This window comes from Rhinichthys klamathensis, unplaced genomic scaffold, assembly GCF_029890125.1.
Source record: "Rhinichthys klamathensis goyatoka isolate OS25496 unplaced genomic scaffold, OSU_Roscu_1.1 h1tg000041l_1, whole genome shotgun sequence".
NCBI lineage: Eukaryota > Metazoa > Chordata > Actinopteri > Cypriniformes > Leuciscidae > Rhinichthys > Rhinichthys klamathensis.
In genome coordinates this window covers 389,126-407,548 of record NW_026606588.1, presented here as the reverse complement: position 1 = coordinate 407,548, position 18,423 = coordinate 389,126, and the positions used below count along the sequence as shown (strand labels likewise).

Below are 18,423 nucleotides of genomic sequence, written 5' to 3'. Positions count from 1 at the left end.
ACGTATAGTGTGGAAGAATTGTGCTAAATATTGTGTTAATAAATAGTGTAAACAATCAAAGTTCCCACTGAAAACCCTCATCAGACGACCACTAACTAACAGTTCAGCGACTCGTGACGTACAAATCTTTGAAGCTCAGCGGTCATAGCGGTCTTCTTCTGGAGCTCGGATGACATCATCGCCAGATCGGCCTGTGGAGAACAGCACGGAGTTCATAAGGACACGTTACACACGTTCGAAAGCAAATGAATAAGAAAGTGAATGTGCGCAGACCTTCAGCTGTTGGATCATTTCTTCAGATCGCTTTAAATCCTGCTTCAGTCTGGAGTTCTCGGACTCTAATTCCCTCTGTGTGAAGACAGAGAACATGTAAACGAGAGCCGGTGTACGTGAGGATAAAGCTTAGATGTGACGCGCTCTGATCACCTCGTACTCTCTCTTGCTCTCCTCCTCCAGTTTCTCGAACTCGTCTGCATCTCTCCTCTCCTCGATGTCCTTCTGCAGGGCGTCCTTGTCTTTCTGAAGTGAGTCCTTCTCTGCCTTCACACGCTCCAGGTCTGAGGTCAGCTGATCCAGCGTGTGTTTGGCCAGGTCTCGCTCGGCTATAACAGCATCCTTTACAAAATAAATAAAAAGGTGAGGTTTATTTATTAGCAGGGTTCAAACATGGCATCAAAACCCTGTCATGTGATTAGGGTTGGGAATCAAAAATCGATTCCAAATCCGGAATTGGATACTTGTTATAAAATTTTAATTTCGATTCCTTTGTGAGCATTACGACTTTAAACTTTAAGCGTGAGAGACTCTGTGTTCAGTGCAGGCGTGAGTAACTATAGAGCAGCTCTTAAAGTGACAGCGCTGATATTCCTGCTGCCGTCTCTATAACACTAATTACACTATTTGTAATGTATATTTTATTTATAAAGTGCAGTGTCATTTTATATTTGATTACAGTTTCTGAACCTGAAAATCTTAAGAGTTTATTTCAATCGTATCTTTGTTTAGTTGTATCTACCCATTGCGATTGCTAATTTTTTATTTGTTCTTTTTTAATTACCGAGTGTTTGTTGTCTTTAATAATGCTTTACATTTATATTAGTTAGGCTATAGTTGTTTTCTATGGTGTTTTTAAACCACAGGCAACCGTTCCTTGTGCAAGTGTCGATTTCTGTTTATGATATTCAGCTACAATTAAACGTTTTGACTAAATGTGAAAAATATACAAGTTCTTTTTTTTATACCTTATTGGAATCAAAATTAGAAATTGATAAGAATCGGAATTGTAAAGATTCAAACGATACCCAACCCTACATATGATGCATTTCCAAAGGAAAAAGAACATTCAACAAGCCAAAAAAATTGCATGTTTACTCACTTTCTCAAACCCAACAGTCTCACAGAGCTGAATGGCCTCTTCCAGATCTCTCTTCAGCTGAACACACACCCATAACACAATCAATAATAGAGAGTAGTGTTGTCACGGTCCCAAAATTTCAGCATTCGGTACCAATACCAGTGAAAATCCACGGTTCTCGGTACCAATTTCGGTACCAAAGCTTAATTTAGATAAAATTTACATATATTAAAGTGTATATCACAGTTACAAAGATGGAAACTGTAGTATTAAAAACACTTTACAATAAGATTCTATTTGTTAGATAACATTAGATAAAATGACCAAACAATAAACCATAGTTATATACTGTAGCAATTATTCTCCTTAGGGTTAATTTAAAAATATACTAATACATTTTTAAAATCAAAAGTTTTATCTGTTAAAATTATTTAATGCACAATGAATGAAGTGAACAAACATGAACAATCAAGTGTTTGTATTAAATAACATTCACAAACATTAATTAATGTTGTAAAAATTAGGGCTGCAACAACTAATCAATAAAATCGATAATAATCGATTATGAAAATCGTTGTCAACGAATGTCATTATCGATTAGTTGGTCTGCTTACGTCACGGGGAGGGTTTACTGGTGATTGGGTGAAATCGGCCAATCAGGATGCTCTCTGTCTTACACGCGCTTCATGAGGCACACACGCACACACACGCAAGGTCTCTCTCCCTCCGTTGCTCTGCCGCGCGCTCGCGCTACACGGTTTGGAGCACAGTCTCTTCTGTCTCGCATGCGCGCTCAAATCCCGGGAGTTTGAACTAATTTGCGAGCCGCTATCAATATGCGGGTGACTTCCAGAACTTCCGGGAGACTTGGGATGTCTGTATTTTGCGTCTCGAGCATCAGGTTGCGCAATCAGTTCGCTCGCAACATAAGTGATGGATTAAAATAGCGCTACCGCAGAAATATTAAATTAAAACGGTCTTTACAAAGCAAAGCACTAAATATAAAGGCAGTTAATAACAGCAGCAGTAAATTATTGTTTTTTAGTCACTGTACTCAGTGGTTTTCAGCGAATGTTGGTGCACTAATGCATCATTTTTCCTGTCTTTTTAATCAAGCCTGTTAGCTTGCTGCGTACCTCCATTACGTTCTCTTTATATAGCATTTGTCTACTATTAAGTTTTAATTGTTTTTCAAACGCGATCTACTGCGGCTCTATGTTCACACGCTTGTTTTCAGTCTTTCTATATTTATTTTTACAAATTATCCTTATAATTCAATTCATTTCAAATAAAAATTAAATTAATTATATATTTGAGATGTTTTTAGTTTATATCTTCACATCTGAACTTGCCATTGCCATCAGCAATTATCATTAAAAACAATGCAAATATTGATATTTGTAAAACTCAATGTGTGGCTTTTGCACTTTTTAAAGTACACTTTTACACATAAATATCCTAATTTAGGGTTTTAGGTAACACTTTATTTTACGATGTGTCCTTGTTACATATGTTACATGTACTTACTGTAGTAATAACAGTAAATTATGCATAATTACATGCAACTAACCCTCAACCTAATCCTACCCTATTCCTATAGTAAGTACATGTAGTATTACTCTGTACTTAAATATAATTACACTGTAACAAGGACACCTTAAAATAAAGTGTAACCGGGTTTTATTTAGTCATAATAAACAAAAAATCTAATTGAATGTTTTACCCGATTAATAGAAAAAATAATCGTCCGATTAATCGATTATCAAAATAATCGTTAGTTGCAGCCCTAGTAAAAATATATTGTTCACTCAATGTGTTGATGTTAACACATTAAGTAATGTTAATGAATGGTATCCTATTGTAGTGTTACCAAACTATACAGGAGATAAAACATGTTTTATTTGACTTAACTGTAGCCTACTTTTATTTAATCCAAAACTGCCAAAAATGTCACTTGCCTGTCTTCAAAACTTGAGAACCCTGTAGCTGATTTCTAATGCAAGGGCTAGAAATCAATTAATTCTTTGCTGATACTTCCTCGTCATCACGGAGAGCGCAGTTTGCACCGCTTTCTCCTTCTCTCCACAAGCGCTCGCTCTCGCGTGTCTCCGCTATGCAACCATAAACAGTGACGCGCCTGGAAAAACAAGCTCGCACGTCGCTTCTATTATGAGCGCGCTTCCCGCGCGCCTACATTTGAAATTTGCACGCGCAAAAAACGTGCTATGTGAACGGCCCTTTATGGCAACGTGACATTAGCCTAATTCAACATATTTCCATATGTGGCTCTTTCCTCCTTTCTTGTCAACAAGTGGATTCAGAGCCAGCGCATTAGCAGCGCCACGGGTCGCCATGTCTCAGTGTTTTTATGAAGAGGACGCAACTCTGCACCTTTCGGACAGCGCATCAAGAACCGGATTGACCCGGTACTCGGTACCTAGAAAAGCTGGTACCATAACCGTTAATTTTTTTTGTACCGACTTGGTACCGAAGTACCGAGTTTTTTGACAACACTAATAGAGAGAAAACCCCATCACTGCAGAAGGGGATACGCATTAGCCTTGCTACGATAGCCTGTGTTCAGAAGCAACACCAGTTACATCTCTCGCCCACCGCGGCACCGTCGATTTGATTTATTTTAATAAAAACATTTAGTTCACTACAATTAAACTGAACGTGTCTGTGAGCTGTAAGAGAGTCGCAGCACAGATCAGCAACAGGAGTCAGACTTCATTAATCACGAGAGTGAGGAGCTGACAAGACGATGATGGAATATTTGGTGTCAAAGCAAAGCGAATTCGTCATTGTACCGTTTTGTTGTGTTTTTCATTAAGAATAATGGGCTAATAAACTAATTTTACTTTTGCCATCAAATTAGCGAAATAAAAGCCCCCGCCGGTGATACTGGTGTTGTCACACGCTGATGAAAATATCCTCACCGTCACATCTCTAATACGCATAAAACGCAAGTGCATTGTGGGGACTAGAGCTGGGGTCGTACCTGTTCACAGGTGTTCTGTGAGCGAAGGAGGGCTTCTGAAGGCTTCTCCAGCTCTGCCAGCTTCAGCTCCAGTGCGACGCTCTTCTCCTCAGCTCTCCGTCTCTCCTGAACCTGCGCCTCCAGGCGCCGCTGCAGCTCCTCCAGCTCAGAGAGGGTCTGGTCCTGTCCTGACGGCGTGGATCGAGCCTCCAGCTTGTCCTCCAGCTCAGAGACCTTCAGCTGGAGCTCAGCGCTCATCTCCTCTGCTCTGCATTTGCTCTGAGTCTCGGCGTCCAGCTGGCGCTCCAGAGACGCCACCTTCACCATGAGCTCGTTCGCTCGGGGAGAGTCGAGGAAATTAGCCCTGAACACAGAGGACACATTATAGAAACATGCATTTATGCTGCAGAAAAGCATGTGAGCACTTCTGCTAGCGCTGCACGATTAAATCGCACTTTAATGGAGTGGGCTTATGGCGAGTATGAAGTGGCGATGCTGTGATTGTCAGTTATGTGCAGCGTGTCAGTGAAGCACGGCTCAGGAAACACGGCTCACTCTGAAAGCACCGCGAGTTCCAGTCGCTTATAACGAGCATTTGAAAAAGCAACAGATCAAACATCTTTCCAGACATGAGACGCATTTACGAACCTCTTGTGCAACAAAAGACGACATTTAATAACACGCTTTTACTCCAAACTCACTTCATCAGGACAGCTGAGCTCGTCCTCCTGTGAGATGATGCGCTTCTCACACAGAAGATTGAAATGCTTTGATTAAACAAGACTAATAAACACACGACTGCCTTATTCTGTTTATTCAGCTACAGTATGATTTAGCTAGTCTGATGCCTGATGGGGGTTTCCTGGAATGTTGCGTGTTATCATACTTCTGCAGCAGGGCATATGTGGTGTGTGTGAGACGCCCTCTGGTGTGTGTGTGTATGTGTTTGTGTGTGTGAGAAACCCTCTGGCGTTCAGATGTTACATTTACTACCAGGGTATCTGCACACTTTTTAAAGTCAAATTTAAGGCTTTTTAAGACCTTTTTAAGACCTGAAGAAATCAAAATTAATACCTTACATTAGGGGTGCGCAATATTGAAAAAAAAATGTCTCAATATTTTCAAAGTTTTGTTGATGATAATTAGATGATATTTTACTGATTGTGTTTGTGTACTGGTACCATGGCTGGTTTAGGCCTGTTGTTGACAGCTGACTCACAAAGATATTCATATTTTTCATATTCTATGCAGTGGTCAGTTCACAGCAGTGAAAGGAATTAAAATTTTTTTATTAAAGGGCAATATTTGCAACCTTAAATTGAGTTCCAGGGGCATTTTCACCCATATATGGACTTTTTTTTTTTTTTTTACTTAGAGGTATGCATCACCTTTTATGTCAAATTCTAACATTCAAATTAAATTATATTAGAATAATAACACAATACCACTGTTACCAGTTATATTAAATCATTAAATCAAAATCCATCTTTGCAGTGCAGAGGAGGCAGAAGCAGCATCAGAACTGGCATTAATATATTAATACTCCATTTACAATTGCATAAATAAAGCTATGATATATTCAATTCTTTCAATTCTTAATTCAATATTTAAATATGAACTGATTTCTAATTGTAACATTTTAATTACAGGGTACTTTAAATGTGAAACTAAACCCGCCAGTAGGCGGCGGCAAGTCACTGTCTCAGGGAGTCATTCATTCAAACGATTTGTTCAAACGGCTGATTCATTCAGGAACTGCAAGTGATTGTTCATTGAATCGTTAAAATGATTCGTTCAAAATGCAGATTTCAGTCAAGAAATCATCGCTGTCTTTTGCATTGAGACTCTGCTACGGTTTCATTTTGAAATTCTCGTCAGCGAAATAAAGGGAAAACAAACAATATTGACAATATTGTTTATAAAATGTAACAATGTTAATTTAACTGTTATATAAAATAAATATCATATTTGCTATTGTGCACGGGAAAACAGCCCTCTTGCTGATGTAATATTGTATGATAACAACATATGATATATAAAATACAAAAACTTTATACGTCTATTAGGGAACATACCTATAACTGCACTGACACATCACGCAGTGAAAGCAAGCATGAGAGACAAATGCGATGTCAGCTCGCAGTGCGCCCTCGTACATAGTTAACGTTAAAGTAAAACAATGATTACAATATCATAATAGACAATACACATCGCACACCACTACGCACATAAAGAATGAACTTACAATTGAACTGAAATTAACCAGCTTTCTTCTCCTCTCCTGCTGTTTCGCGTGCAGGAGACAGACGTAATGCTGGCGCGAAATGTCACGCGAAATGTCACGTGAACGAGCATATCCACAAAGAACGAATAGTAAATAAAAAAGTACGTTAATTAGATAGTTTTAATTTGGAAAACATTTAGATATGTCTAACTCAAATTGCCATCGAAAATTTAAGACCTTTCATAAGTCAAAATAAGACTTTTTAAGGCCATAAATTTTTAAAATCTAATTTAAGACTTTTTAAGGACCCGCGGATACCCTGAATATGTATCATGGATAGGTTACCCAAAGGAAAAATTACTGTGAGAGAAAAAAAATGTGAGTTTTAGTGTCAGTACTACATTATATTCAACATTATATATAGAAATTTAATGTATAATAATGTAATGTGGGAGTACTTGTGGGCCTGATAATGTCAAATGTCTGATGTTACCAGTAAAAAAGTGTCCTACATCATTTTAAATATATCTAGTCAGAGACAGAGTGCAAACATATTCGTCTAAAATAATTGTGTTTTCATCTTCAGAATCATGAATATTGTTATTCTGGTGTCTCTATTGTCCTGCTTTGGGTTTCCAGCACTGAGTCCAAGACTATTCATTTACACACAATGTAACACCAAATTTAGCATTTTAATCAGCAGTTTATTATTTGTTAACTTTTTATCATATGTCTTGGAGTATCTCATTAATATCGTATTGTGAGTCCAGTATCGTGACATGAGGGTCTCGTTACACCCTTAAACAGTTACAAATTAAGTCAGCAACAGTGAGAAATGCAACTCTAATGGCAAACAATGCAATGCATATTTTATTGCATTTCTGCTCAAATAAAATATAATAATGCATGGAAACGTTTTTTCAGAAAACATTTAAATTCAAAAACTCTTAGCAGTAAACAAAACCAGGTAAACAATTCAAGCCGATTTAAACGCCCCATCAGAGTGTAAAAGCAGTGTTGATATTGATAATGGTTCTCACCCCCCCTCCGAGGAGCTGCGGACCGTGATGCTGCTCATCTCCATGTCCATGTTGGGTTCATCCATAGCAGTGAAGTCGAAGCGGCTGTCGAACTCATCCATATCTGCACACAACACCACACACTTTATCTAGTGACGGACACACAAATCTTCACAGAATGTTCAATCTATTGGCTTGACCGGAATTCAGCGTTGCATTTTTAATGCGAGTTAAAAAATAATTATTTGAAATGAGCCTGTCTTAAGATGGACCGGTGGTTTGCGTTGCCATCATATATCAAATTAATTGTTATAATTAAGCAAAAGGCATAAAAATGTATAATCTTTTAAGACAAGAGGGATTTAAGAAGTTGAAGGTTATCCTAACTTCAAGTAATTTTTTGTTCAACTTGTATATTTAAAGGATACAAGTTTTGAATTACTCAGACTGAGGAAAACTGCTTCGCTGCGACTGCAGAATCATTTTCGAATGCAAGTAAGTTTCTCAAGTGTTAAGATACTCATACCCTCTCCCTCTTCAGGCAGAGAGCAGTCGGCTCTCCTCTTCTTGATGTACGGCTCAGCGAAGCTCATGTCAGTCGAGCCGAAGTCTTCCTCCAGCAGATGTGCAGATCTCAGCAGTTTCCCCCCCCACGTCACTCTCCGCTTGGGAACCTGTGCGTTTAAATGCAGCAATCAGATCCGTGGACTTCACTGACACTGAGGAGTTACGATTAGGGTTGGGAATTAAAAAAATACGAGGTCAGGAATCGGATACTTGTCATAAAATTAAAATTTCGGTTCCTCTTATCGATTCCTTTGTGAGCATTTCAATGAGTTTTCACACAGAAAGTGATTTTAAACCATTCAAGCGCGAGACGGATCGCTGTGTTCAGTGTCGCAGGCGTGAGTAACTATAGAGCAGCTCTTAAAGTGACAGGGCTAATATTCCTGCCGTCTCTATCATAACACTAATCACACAAAACAAGACAGAGAAAACTCACTCGTTCTTCACTGAATAACTTTTGTAACCATTTAAAATGTACATTTTATTTATAGAGTGCAGTGTTAGCTATATATTGTTCTCTATGGTATTTTTAAACCATGCAAACATTCCTTGCTTAAGTGTTCTTTAGCCTGTTGATTTTTGTTCATGATATTAAGGTACAATTAAATGTTTTGCAATAAAACTAAATGTGAACGATATCCAAGTTTTTTGTTTTTTTTGCCTTATTGGAATCGAAATTAGGAACGATAATTCAAACGATACCCAAGCCTAGTTACGACTAGTGAAATCGGTCACCTTCGGGATCAGGGCGCAGTTTGAGGCAGTAACTAGCAACTTGGTCAAGTTCTTGATCCGGTCCTGCTGATCTCTCTGGAGCTGGTCTTTCTCTTGCAGGAGCTGACACAGCGACTCTCGCTCGGTTTCAGTCGTTTGAGTGACAGAGGACACCTGTGAGAGGAGATGGGAAAGATCGTGTTATTACCTTTATTCTAGAGCTGCTGTAATCTCCTGTTATCACTGTAAAGCTGCTGTGAAACATCTGTATTGCTAAAGCGCTGTATAGATGGAGACTTGACTTACCTCTTGCAGACGGCGTCTAAGATCAACAATCTCGTTGCGGTATCTTTTCAGGAGCGCGCCTTCATCAGAGACCTCCGTGACGTGAGGGTCGTTCTTCATGCGCTTCGCAGCACTCGCAAACTTTAAATCACAGTAAAAACACAGATGAGTTAAACATCTCCCCGTAGCAGAGCAAAGCAGCGTGTGGTCCTCGTACCTGTAGAGTGCTGACGGTCTCGTCCACAGTGGCGGGCGTGATGGTGCAAATAATCACAGTTTTTGCATTTCCACCCAAAGAGTTCTGCAGGATTCGGGTCAGTTTACTGTCTCTGTAATTCACGAAGCCCCTTTTGGAGGGAATGGAAACGAGACGTTATGGTTTGCTACGGTTTGCTGCCAAAAACAGGGTGAAAGTCACGAAATAACTCACTTCTGACTCTCATCGGATAACTTCTTAATGACTTGACCCAGTATGAACAGACTGCGGTTTATGTTGCACCCTTCTTTTAACCGAGCTCCTGAAACAAGAGAGAGCTTTTAACACACAAATTCATTAAATAAATGTTATATTTTAAGCTTTTCGTAAATTAGGGATGCACCGATACCACTTTTTTCAGAATCGATCCGATACCAAAAATTCTGAGTATCGACCGATCCCCGATACCGATCCGATACCAGCGCAGTTTTTTTTTTAATCAAGTAGAATTTTTATAACTCTGTGTGTTGAACTGATAAACACTCTTTTGTGTATTAAACACAATCTACTTAATATAGACAACTTCATTATAAAGAAAAACAAATCAAAATATATGATCATAATCTATGACAAAAATGCTATTATAAACTAGATTAGTGGATAATTCAGCAGTAAAATGTAATCTATAAAAATCAAGAGTGCAGAGTATACTTGTATAAAATCTGAACATTAGTGAAAAAAAACATTTAGTGGGGAACAAATAAGAGACAATAAGTGTAACACTAAATCTGATAAAACGTTACACATTGCTCTTTGTATTGTTGTAAAATATATTCATGAAAAACAAGATAACAAAAATCAAAAAGATAAATTATTTTATATATAGCCTAAAATTGAGACATGTTTTAAATGTATAGCACAGCTGTTTAATGAGGCAGGAACATATGATAGATAGGACAGAACAAGAAAGGCTATTAATAATCTTTCATTGCGTCACTGTATTATGATATGAAAGGCTCCAATACATTGCGGCACACAGCGCTTATGCGCATCCCGAGCGCAGAATGATGCGCTTGAAGCAACATGAGTCACAGCGCGCGTCGAGTGCGCATTGAAAAGTTCAAAGCACAAAGGAAATACATATTGATGCGTAGTGTATAATACAGTATCTATCTATGCAATCGTTTATTGAGCCTTTTCTTTTAATAGTTTTAAATTTCAGTTACTGTGCGCGTGAAGAACAGTTATAGTGCTCTACTGTACTCCATTGTTGTGATCTAAGAGACACCTGACCCGGTAGAAAGTAACATGATTAAGTTACAGCAATAAAGTCCAGCAAGATAAAATTGTTTTATGCAAAACCATAGACCTTTATCTACAGATCAAGTATAATAATAGTAACATTGAATCATCTTGTTCTCGTGTTGACTGTAGTAACCGAACGCGACGCGCTGTTTGAATGCTGAATGAAGAATGATTGACAGATTGACGGATGGAAAAGTTTACGTGATCTTGAATTTAATGACTTAAATATTCATGTCTATCTCACATTATAATATATAATGGCTTCAGAACACTTATAATATAGTGCACGAAAACTTTATGGTGCTTTATAATGTTTTTGTGCCTTTTGTTGGGCTTAACAATAACACAGAATATATACGCACAATATCGGATTTGGATCGGCCTCTTCTGAACGATACCCGATCCGGCAAAAATGGCAGTATCGACCCCGATACCCGATACAAATATCGGATCGGTGCATCCCTATCGTAAATGGCTCAAACTTTGGCTGTATATGCTCATGTGTGACCAGGAACAGTTCTATGCCACTTACCTGCTGTGAAAATACTAGATTTTATGCTTGGAAAATATACATTTGGATATTTATTTAGGCATTATACAAGAATTATTTGTCAAGTTTTTTTTTTTTTATCATTGTGAAGCATATTTTTGCAATAATGCTCACAGACATTGACTCCCACTCATTTCACTCAATGTCTGTGTAAGTGTCTGTGCTTACATGTGAGCGAGTGAGTGAGTTAGTAAGTGTGTGTGCTTGCATGCGAGTGTGAGTGAGTGAGTGTAAGTGAATGTGTGTCTGTGTGCGAGTGTTAATCTTCTGCACTCAGAATGTTTCTTTAATGACTATTTGTGCCGTGCCGTTCAAAATACACAATATTTCTGACTGTTACGATAGTACCCGTTATGCGATTTTGACTCTTAGAACGGTCAGAATACATCTTGCATCCCGACCAATCATCACTTGCTCTCATTAACGGTGTGATCTCATCAAGAAGGCGGAACTAGCGACTGACTTCCAGAAAGAAGAGCGTAAACAAACGATGGCTACCGAAGTGGCGTGTTATGGACTGGCCGTCTTGTCGTCAGAAAAGCCACAAGAAAGAAATAGTTGTTTTGTGGAGATTTGGCGTTTATGATGTTTCCTCGAGGGACTGCCATGACAGACGCGTCAGCTGGAAACGGCTTTAACTAGCAAATCATATTCTCCTTCGTTATAGAGAAAACTTAGAGACGTATACATAACCAAACGTGCCAGATTTGTAATCTCCACCGGTTCGCCATGTTTGAAAGCGGCGTAGGGAAGAGCTTCTGTGCTCCTATTGGTCACAGATGTGACGGAACCTGTCATGGAGGACCGGGATTAATTAAACATGCTAGTCTTTATGTCGGGACATTGTGAAGCGCCGCGTCAGTTGTTGTCCACTATACGAGACAAAAAGATCGTTTCTTGCATCCCGACGGTCACTGTCGTTTGCGAATCATCACGACCGTGAAATCGTGTAGTTTGACCATTTAATGAAGTCCATTTTCCTGTTCCAAAACAAGCAACAGACTAAAAGAACGAACAGTAAAACACAATGATTACCCTCAGCTCCCGTCTGACTCGCCCGCTCAGCTCCGGCAAGATCCACCAAGTTCTGCAGAAACGGGAAACAACAGACTGATAAACGTGATAAACGCTGCTCATCCAAATGACGTCAGTGAAATCACACAGAAGGTTGGTGTTTGTTTTGAGCTCACCAGATGTGACACAATGATGGCTCCATCAGCGTTCTCCCCAGACGCCGGATCGCTTCGGTCACGGCTCTCCAGGATCTGACACGGAGAACACAAACCAGATGAACTTAGAGTCCAAATAAACCAGATTCCAAACACACTCCAGTTCGTATCGCCTCTTACCATGCGGAAAATGGTGTGAGAGCGGCTGCTGCGCTGGTTCATTTTAGTTTTCCCATAATGCCGGTTTTCTGTATGAATCAAGTGAGGGTCAGATAAGCACCGCAGTACAGCAGAATAAAGAACGAGCGAGTGAGTGATTCAATGAGAGCAGCTTTACTTTCTCCTTTGGTGATCCAGGACAGGGCTTGTTCCGGAGACGTCACCATCTCTTCGGTCAGATCGGCCACGTACACGTTTTTCTGTGGACAGTCAGTGGGTTAAAGGGACAGTTCACACAAACATTTAAATTAGGCCATGATTTACTCGCCCTCAAGCCATGTGTATCACGTTCTTCTTTCAGACGAAGACAATCGGAGTTATATCAAAAGTGTCCTGGTTCTTCCAAGCTGTAGACGTCCATAAAAGTGCATCTATCCATCATAAACGAACTCCACAGGCTCCGGGGGTTAATAAAGGCATGGACAGATGCACTATTATGATGGACAGATGCACTTTAAAACAGAAACAGCCATTCACTGCCATTATAAAGCTTGGAAGAACCAGGACTTTCATATTTGGTTGAATTACCCCTTTAAGATCTGAAACTACTCTCGCATCTGTGTACGAGTCCAACCAAACACTCACATAGTTCCCTTCCCGGATCTCCAGAGGCCTTCTTTTCCAGCTGTCGCAGAGCAGATCTGTGACCGTCTCGTTGTAGATCTCCATATAACTCACGCGCAGGAGAAACTCCTTCTTCGGAAACTGGAAAAAGACGCAAAGAAATAAAGCTATTAAATGCTCACTGCCAGAAAAGGCATTGGTTAATGAACCATTAACAAACGTACAAGACAGACGTACTGAAATCAACTACTCAACTACAACGATTCACCCCAAAATCCCAATGCCGTCATTTGTGAGGGAAAAGACTGAAACGTAAAGCACTGTAAAACAGTTCCGATCTCAAAAGTGGCGGTAAAACAGGAAACTACAATCAGAGATCTCACTTATCAAACAATATCTTTCAAATGATAAAAAAAAAGTTAAATAAACAAATGAAAATAAATGAATAAAACAAAATGGTACTAATAAAGTGCAGCACATGCAGTGACTGTGGAAACTTTAACCTTTGAAAGGATACAATGTCAAAGATAGTTTCCTTATTCAAACTGATTATTTTTCTCATGAATATTTGATTGATGAAGATTAAAGCTGTATCATATACTGGGATATTTATATGAGCAATATTACACTCATAGCCAGGAGAAATGCCTCTATATCAGACGGGCTGCAGTGTTCATTTTGCGTGAAAATATTGATAAAATTAAACATCTATTGTCTTTCAATAACTCAAGCACTTTTCAAGTACCTTTCATGGGTTTTCCAGGTCTTCAATTTCAAAAAGTCAAATTCAAGTACATTTTTGCACTTACATTTTTGATAGTTTTGAAGACGTCGGCCATGGCGAGAGGAATCACTCCAGGGTTGTGCTCGCTTCCCATCATGGAGAAAGTCTTTCCGGATGACGTCTGTCCATAGGCAAATATCGTGCCTGAAAATAGAAGATGATGCATTAAGACTTTGAGTAAGTGCAGAACACACCTCTATACTACGCCTGTGTGCATTATGTTCATGCATTTTTATTTCCTGTAATTGATATTGCACCATGTCTTAAAGGATTAGTTCATTCCAGGATTCTTCTCCAAGTAGTGGACTTCAATAGAGTAAACAAAAATAAAAATGTATATACTTTATAACCATAAACGCTTGTCTTGCACTAGTTGTGATGCGACACACATTACGCAATCAGGTTGAAAGGTCACGTGTGTTCCGGTTCAAAAAATGTAGAGTAGAGCGAAAAACTCACTCATTTTCAGGACATTTTAATTCTGAAGTGAACTACTCCTTTGAGCTCAGAGGGATCAGCCAATCTGATGAACTACAGGACAAATGTTCACGTTAGATGTTCTGGCCTCACCGTTATAGCCTTCGACTGCAGACACGACCAGGGGCTTGGCGATGTCCTGGTAGAGCTGAGCGGTGGTCTCTGCAGCGCTGAACACTCGGTCTGAAACACACACACACACACGAGGGTCAGAACACACACACACACGAGGGTCAGAACACACACACCACTGCGATCACTGGAGCTCAACTCACCGAAGCTGAAGCTCTTGGTTGGAGCGCCATCTTCGTCCAGCTGATGGATGGCCTGTTTATCGGCTCTCCAGAAGAGCTGCACTGGCTCTGAACTCTCAGACTCCTCCCTGAAGGCATCAGGATTATCATTACATTGATGTCAAAACACTGAAAATCAACTTTAAACATGGAATAAACGAGCTGTGTGGAGACTGACAGACTGCCGCTCGTTGTAAAACCTTGTAACCACACCATTGACTAACGTTACCATAGTAGAAAAAAAAAAATACTATGGAAGTCAATGGGGTAACATTACATCAACTTATTGGTTACATACATTCTTCAAAATATCTTCTTTTGTGTTCAGCAGAAGAAAGAAATTCATACAGGTTTGGAAAAACTTGAGGGTGACTGAGTAAATGACATTATTTTCATTTTGATGTGACCTAACGTTATTCCTTGAAGACTAGTCATAACTTTGTCAGATACATAAAGCAGATAGTATGGTATAACGTTAGTTTGAACCTATGATTAACGTTACCAGCTAACGTTAGTTGGTCAGATTAGTATGAAAGCTTGTTTCCACCAATACAAAATAAAAAAGGGTAACTGGGACTTTTTTTCTCGCAATTGCGTGATATAAACTCACAATTGTGTCTTTTTTTTCCCTTTCTCAGAATTTGACTTTATAATCTCACAATTTTGAAATAAAGTCAAAACTGCGAGATATAAACTCGCAATTGAAAGATAAAAAGTCGCAATTATCTTTTAAAATGTTTTATTCAGTGGCGGACACAAGCTTCCATGGATTAACGTAACGTTAACAGTCTGGCCACTGGTAAACCAGCGAAATATGTAACGTTAGATATATTATTAATGAATTGTTCATAATACGTTTTTAGAACACGATTAACTTATCTCAGAAATATTATACAGCAAAAACACCCTTTGCTAACGTTACTGATTTATAATTATGTCATTAGCTAAAGACTGTTGTTCACTCATCCGCAGTGAATCCCTCAGCAATAGCTGCTACCTCTAGACTGTTTTTGAAGTCAAATTCACCTCCATACTGTAAATATTGATATTTTCTTACCTTTTAATAAGGGGTCTGACCCTAACGCAAACTTTTACAGCGGATTCTTCTGTCATTTTCGCTCCATCCATTAACGATAAACCGCGGCGCTACTGAAACTAACTGACTGACTGACTGAGCGCATTTGAAATTTTAACCGACTTTCCATTGGACGATCTGTGCGCATGCGCGGATCAACGGCCGCCCTCATTGGTCGCTGAAATAGCAAAAAAACATTTCCGTTGAGTTTCCTGTGGAGTGCAGTGAGCGAGACTCCGCCCATGTGTTTTTAAACGAGCCTCATGATATTACTTTTACTCAGTCGTGGAAAGTTGTGTAATTATACAATTTATTCATTACATTTCATTGGTTTAATACTTTAGAATGTCACCTTTTCAATTTTTGTTGTTTATTTCAGAAGTGTTTTACTGCTTAAATATATATCATAATACATTTTGAATAGAGATAGTATTAATTTTCACACATGAGCTCGTGTTATATGTGTTAAATTAACTTTTGGGGGACAGTATAAGTGCTGAAATATTCAATAGCCTTTTATTTAAGACTTTAGCTTTGTGTCTATACAGAAACTGACTTTTAAAAATAAAACCACCTAGAGAAATATTCACTGGAGTAAACAGTGTGACAACTAGCCCCGGGCTAGCCAACTAAACTCCAATATCCCGCATTACAAAAATATGTTCTAACATTTTCTCGCTAACGTTCCCGTTCAGTTATGGAAACGTTATTTCTGAATGTAAAAATGTTTTTAAGACGTTGTTTGCAAACATATTTAGTTTTTTAAAATGTAATGTTTAAATATGCCAATGGTGCGTTATCTAATTAAATATGCATATATTTCTACAACAAAGAAAAGGTTCAAAATTCTTGTTTAATTTTATACATATATTAGAGTCAAAGGTTTTTACAGAGGGAATTTTGGATATCTCTATTTATCACAAATCAGAAAATACATTCAACATCCAAAAATAAATACATTTTCACAATTTTTTAGGAATAAAATGTATAAAACCAGGAAAAGTATATATGAACAAACCCCAAAATATAGATAAGAATAAAACTGTAAAGTTTGGTGTAAAGCTGCTGAAGTGGAGATGTCTGGCTCTATAAGCAGGCCAAACTCACTTTGAGAAAACGGCCTTTAAAGATATATAGCTACTGTAATTGAAATAGATAAAAATAGATAAAGTGCTCTTAAAGATACAGTTAAAAGTGTATTTTGGATGTTTTCTTTCCACTAGTCTGAAAAACACTGTGACTTTGAAAGTGTGACTTTTTTCCTTCAACATCCACAGATAATGCACAGAGTCACCAGAGGTGTATTTATGGTAAAACATTTATTTGAAATCATAATTATGACAACTATCATATTATTCAGAAGTACTTCAATAATCAATGCAACCTATAGACATTTACAGCTTTTTACAAGAAGAAAATCATGCACAGACAGAAGCATAGTGTCGGCCCAGATCCGGCCCACATCCGGCACATGCGGGTCAAACGCGGCCCAGATCCGGCCCACATCCGGCTCAAACGCTGCCCAGATCCGGCCCACATCCGGCTCAAACGCTGCCCAGATCCGGCCCACATCCGGCACATGCGGCTCAAACGCGGCCCAGATCCGGCCCACATCCGGCTCAAACGCTGCCCAGATCCGGCCCACATCCGGCTCAAACGCTGCCCAGATCCGGCCCACATCCGGCACATGCGGCTCAAACGCGGCCCAGATCCGGCCCACATCCGGCTCAAACGCTGCCCAGATCCGGCCCACATCCGGCACATCCGGCTCAAACGCTGCCCAGATCCGGCCCACATCCGCCACAAACGCTGCCCAGATCCGGCCCACATCCGGCACATGCGGCTCAAACGCGGCCCAGATCCGGCCCACATCCGGCTCAAACGCTGCCCAGATCCGGCCCACATCCGGCTCAAACGCTGCCCAGATCCGGCCCACATCCGGCACATGCGGCTCAAACGCGGCCCAGATCCGGCCCACATCCGGCTCAAACGCTGCCCAGATCCGGCCCACATCCGGCACATCCGGCTCAAACGCTGCCCAGATCCGGCCCACATCCGGCACATCCGGCTCAAACGCTGCCCAGATCCGGCCCACATCCGGCACATCCGGCTCAAACGCTGCCCAGATCCGGCCCACATCCGCCACAAACGCTGCCCAGATCCGGCCCACATCCGGCACATGCGGCTCAAACGCGGCCCAGATCCGGCCCACATCCGGCACATGCGGCTCAAACGCTGCCCAGATCCGGCCCACATCCGCCACATGCGGGTCAAACGCGGCCCAGATCCGGCACATGCGGGTCAAACGCGGCCCATATCCGGAACATGCGGGTCAAACGCGGCCCAGATCCGGAACATGCGGGTCAAACGCGGCCCAGATCCAGAACATGCGGGTCAAACGCGGCCCAGATCCGGAACATGCGGGTCAAACGCGGCCCAGATCCGGAACATGCGGGTCAAACGCGGCCCAGATCCGGAACATGCGGGTCAAACGCGGCCCAGATCCGGAACATGTGGGTCAAACGCGGGCCAGATCCGGAACATGTGGGTCAAACGCGGGCCAGATGTGGGCTGACACTATGAGACGACCGGGTTTCATAAAACACAGTCACAATCAATCAAGGCATTAATTAAAGCAATTAGAATAC

The 18,423-nt window shown here is 40.3% G+C and overlaps 1 protein-coding gene across 2 annotated transcripts in view; it reads right to left on the bottom strand.

Annotated features, from left to right (window-relative positions):
* The window catches only part of cenpe (centromere protein E), a 51,051-nt gene extending 35,134 nt beyond the window's left edge, over positions 1-15,917 (bottom strand). For both annotated transcript variants that reach the window (XM_056246997.1, XM_056246998.1), the window contains exons 1-20: positions 15,758-15,917; positions 14,683-14,789; positions 14,501-14,590; positions 13,956-14,074; positions 13,168-13,287; positions 12,701-12,782; positions 12,544-12,611; positions 12,385-12,459; positions 12,230-12,281; positions 9,574-9,661; positions 9,361-9,490; positions 9,165-9,284; positions 8,880-9,032; positions 8,104-8,251; positions 7,599-7,701; positions 4,356-4,695; positions 1,376-1,432; positions 427-615; positions 274-348; positions 123-191 (exon numbers count right to left, since the gene is read on the bottom strand). In XM_056246997.1, coding sequence (XP_056102972.1) covers positions 123-191; positions 274-348; positions 427-615; positions 1,376-1,432; positions 4,356-4,695; positions 7,599-7,701; positions 8,104-8,251; positions 8,880-9,032; positions 9,165-9,284; positions 9,361-9,490; positions 9,574-9,661; positions 12,230-12,281; positions 12,385-12,459; positions 12,544-12,611; positions 12,701-12,782; positions 13,168-13,287; positions 13,956-14,074; positions 14,501-14,590; positions 14,683-14,789; positions 15,758-15,828 — 2,256 coding nt within the window. In that variant the 5' untranslated portion in view covers positions 15,829-15,917. The remainder of the gene's footprint in view (positions 1-122; positions 192-273; positions 349-426; positions 616-1,375; positions 1,433-4,355; positions 4,696-7,598; positions 7,702-8,103; positions 8,252-8,879; positions 9,033-9,164; positions 9,285-9,360; positions 9,491-9,573; positions 9,662-12,229; positions 12,282-12,384; positions 12,460-12,543; positions 12,612-12,700; positions 12,783-13,167; positions 13,288-13,955; positions 14,075-14,500; positions 14,591-14,682; positions 14,790-15,757) is intronic.
* Between the last annotated feature and the right edge of the window lie 2,506 nt (positions 15,918-18,423).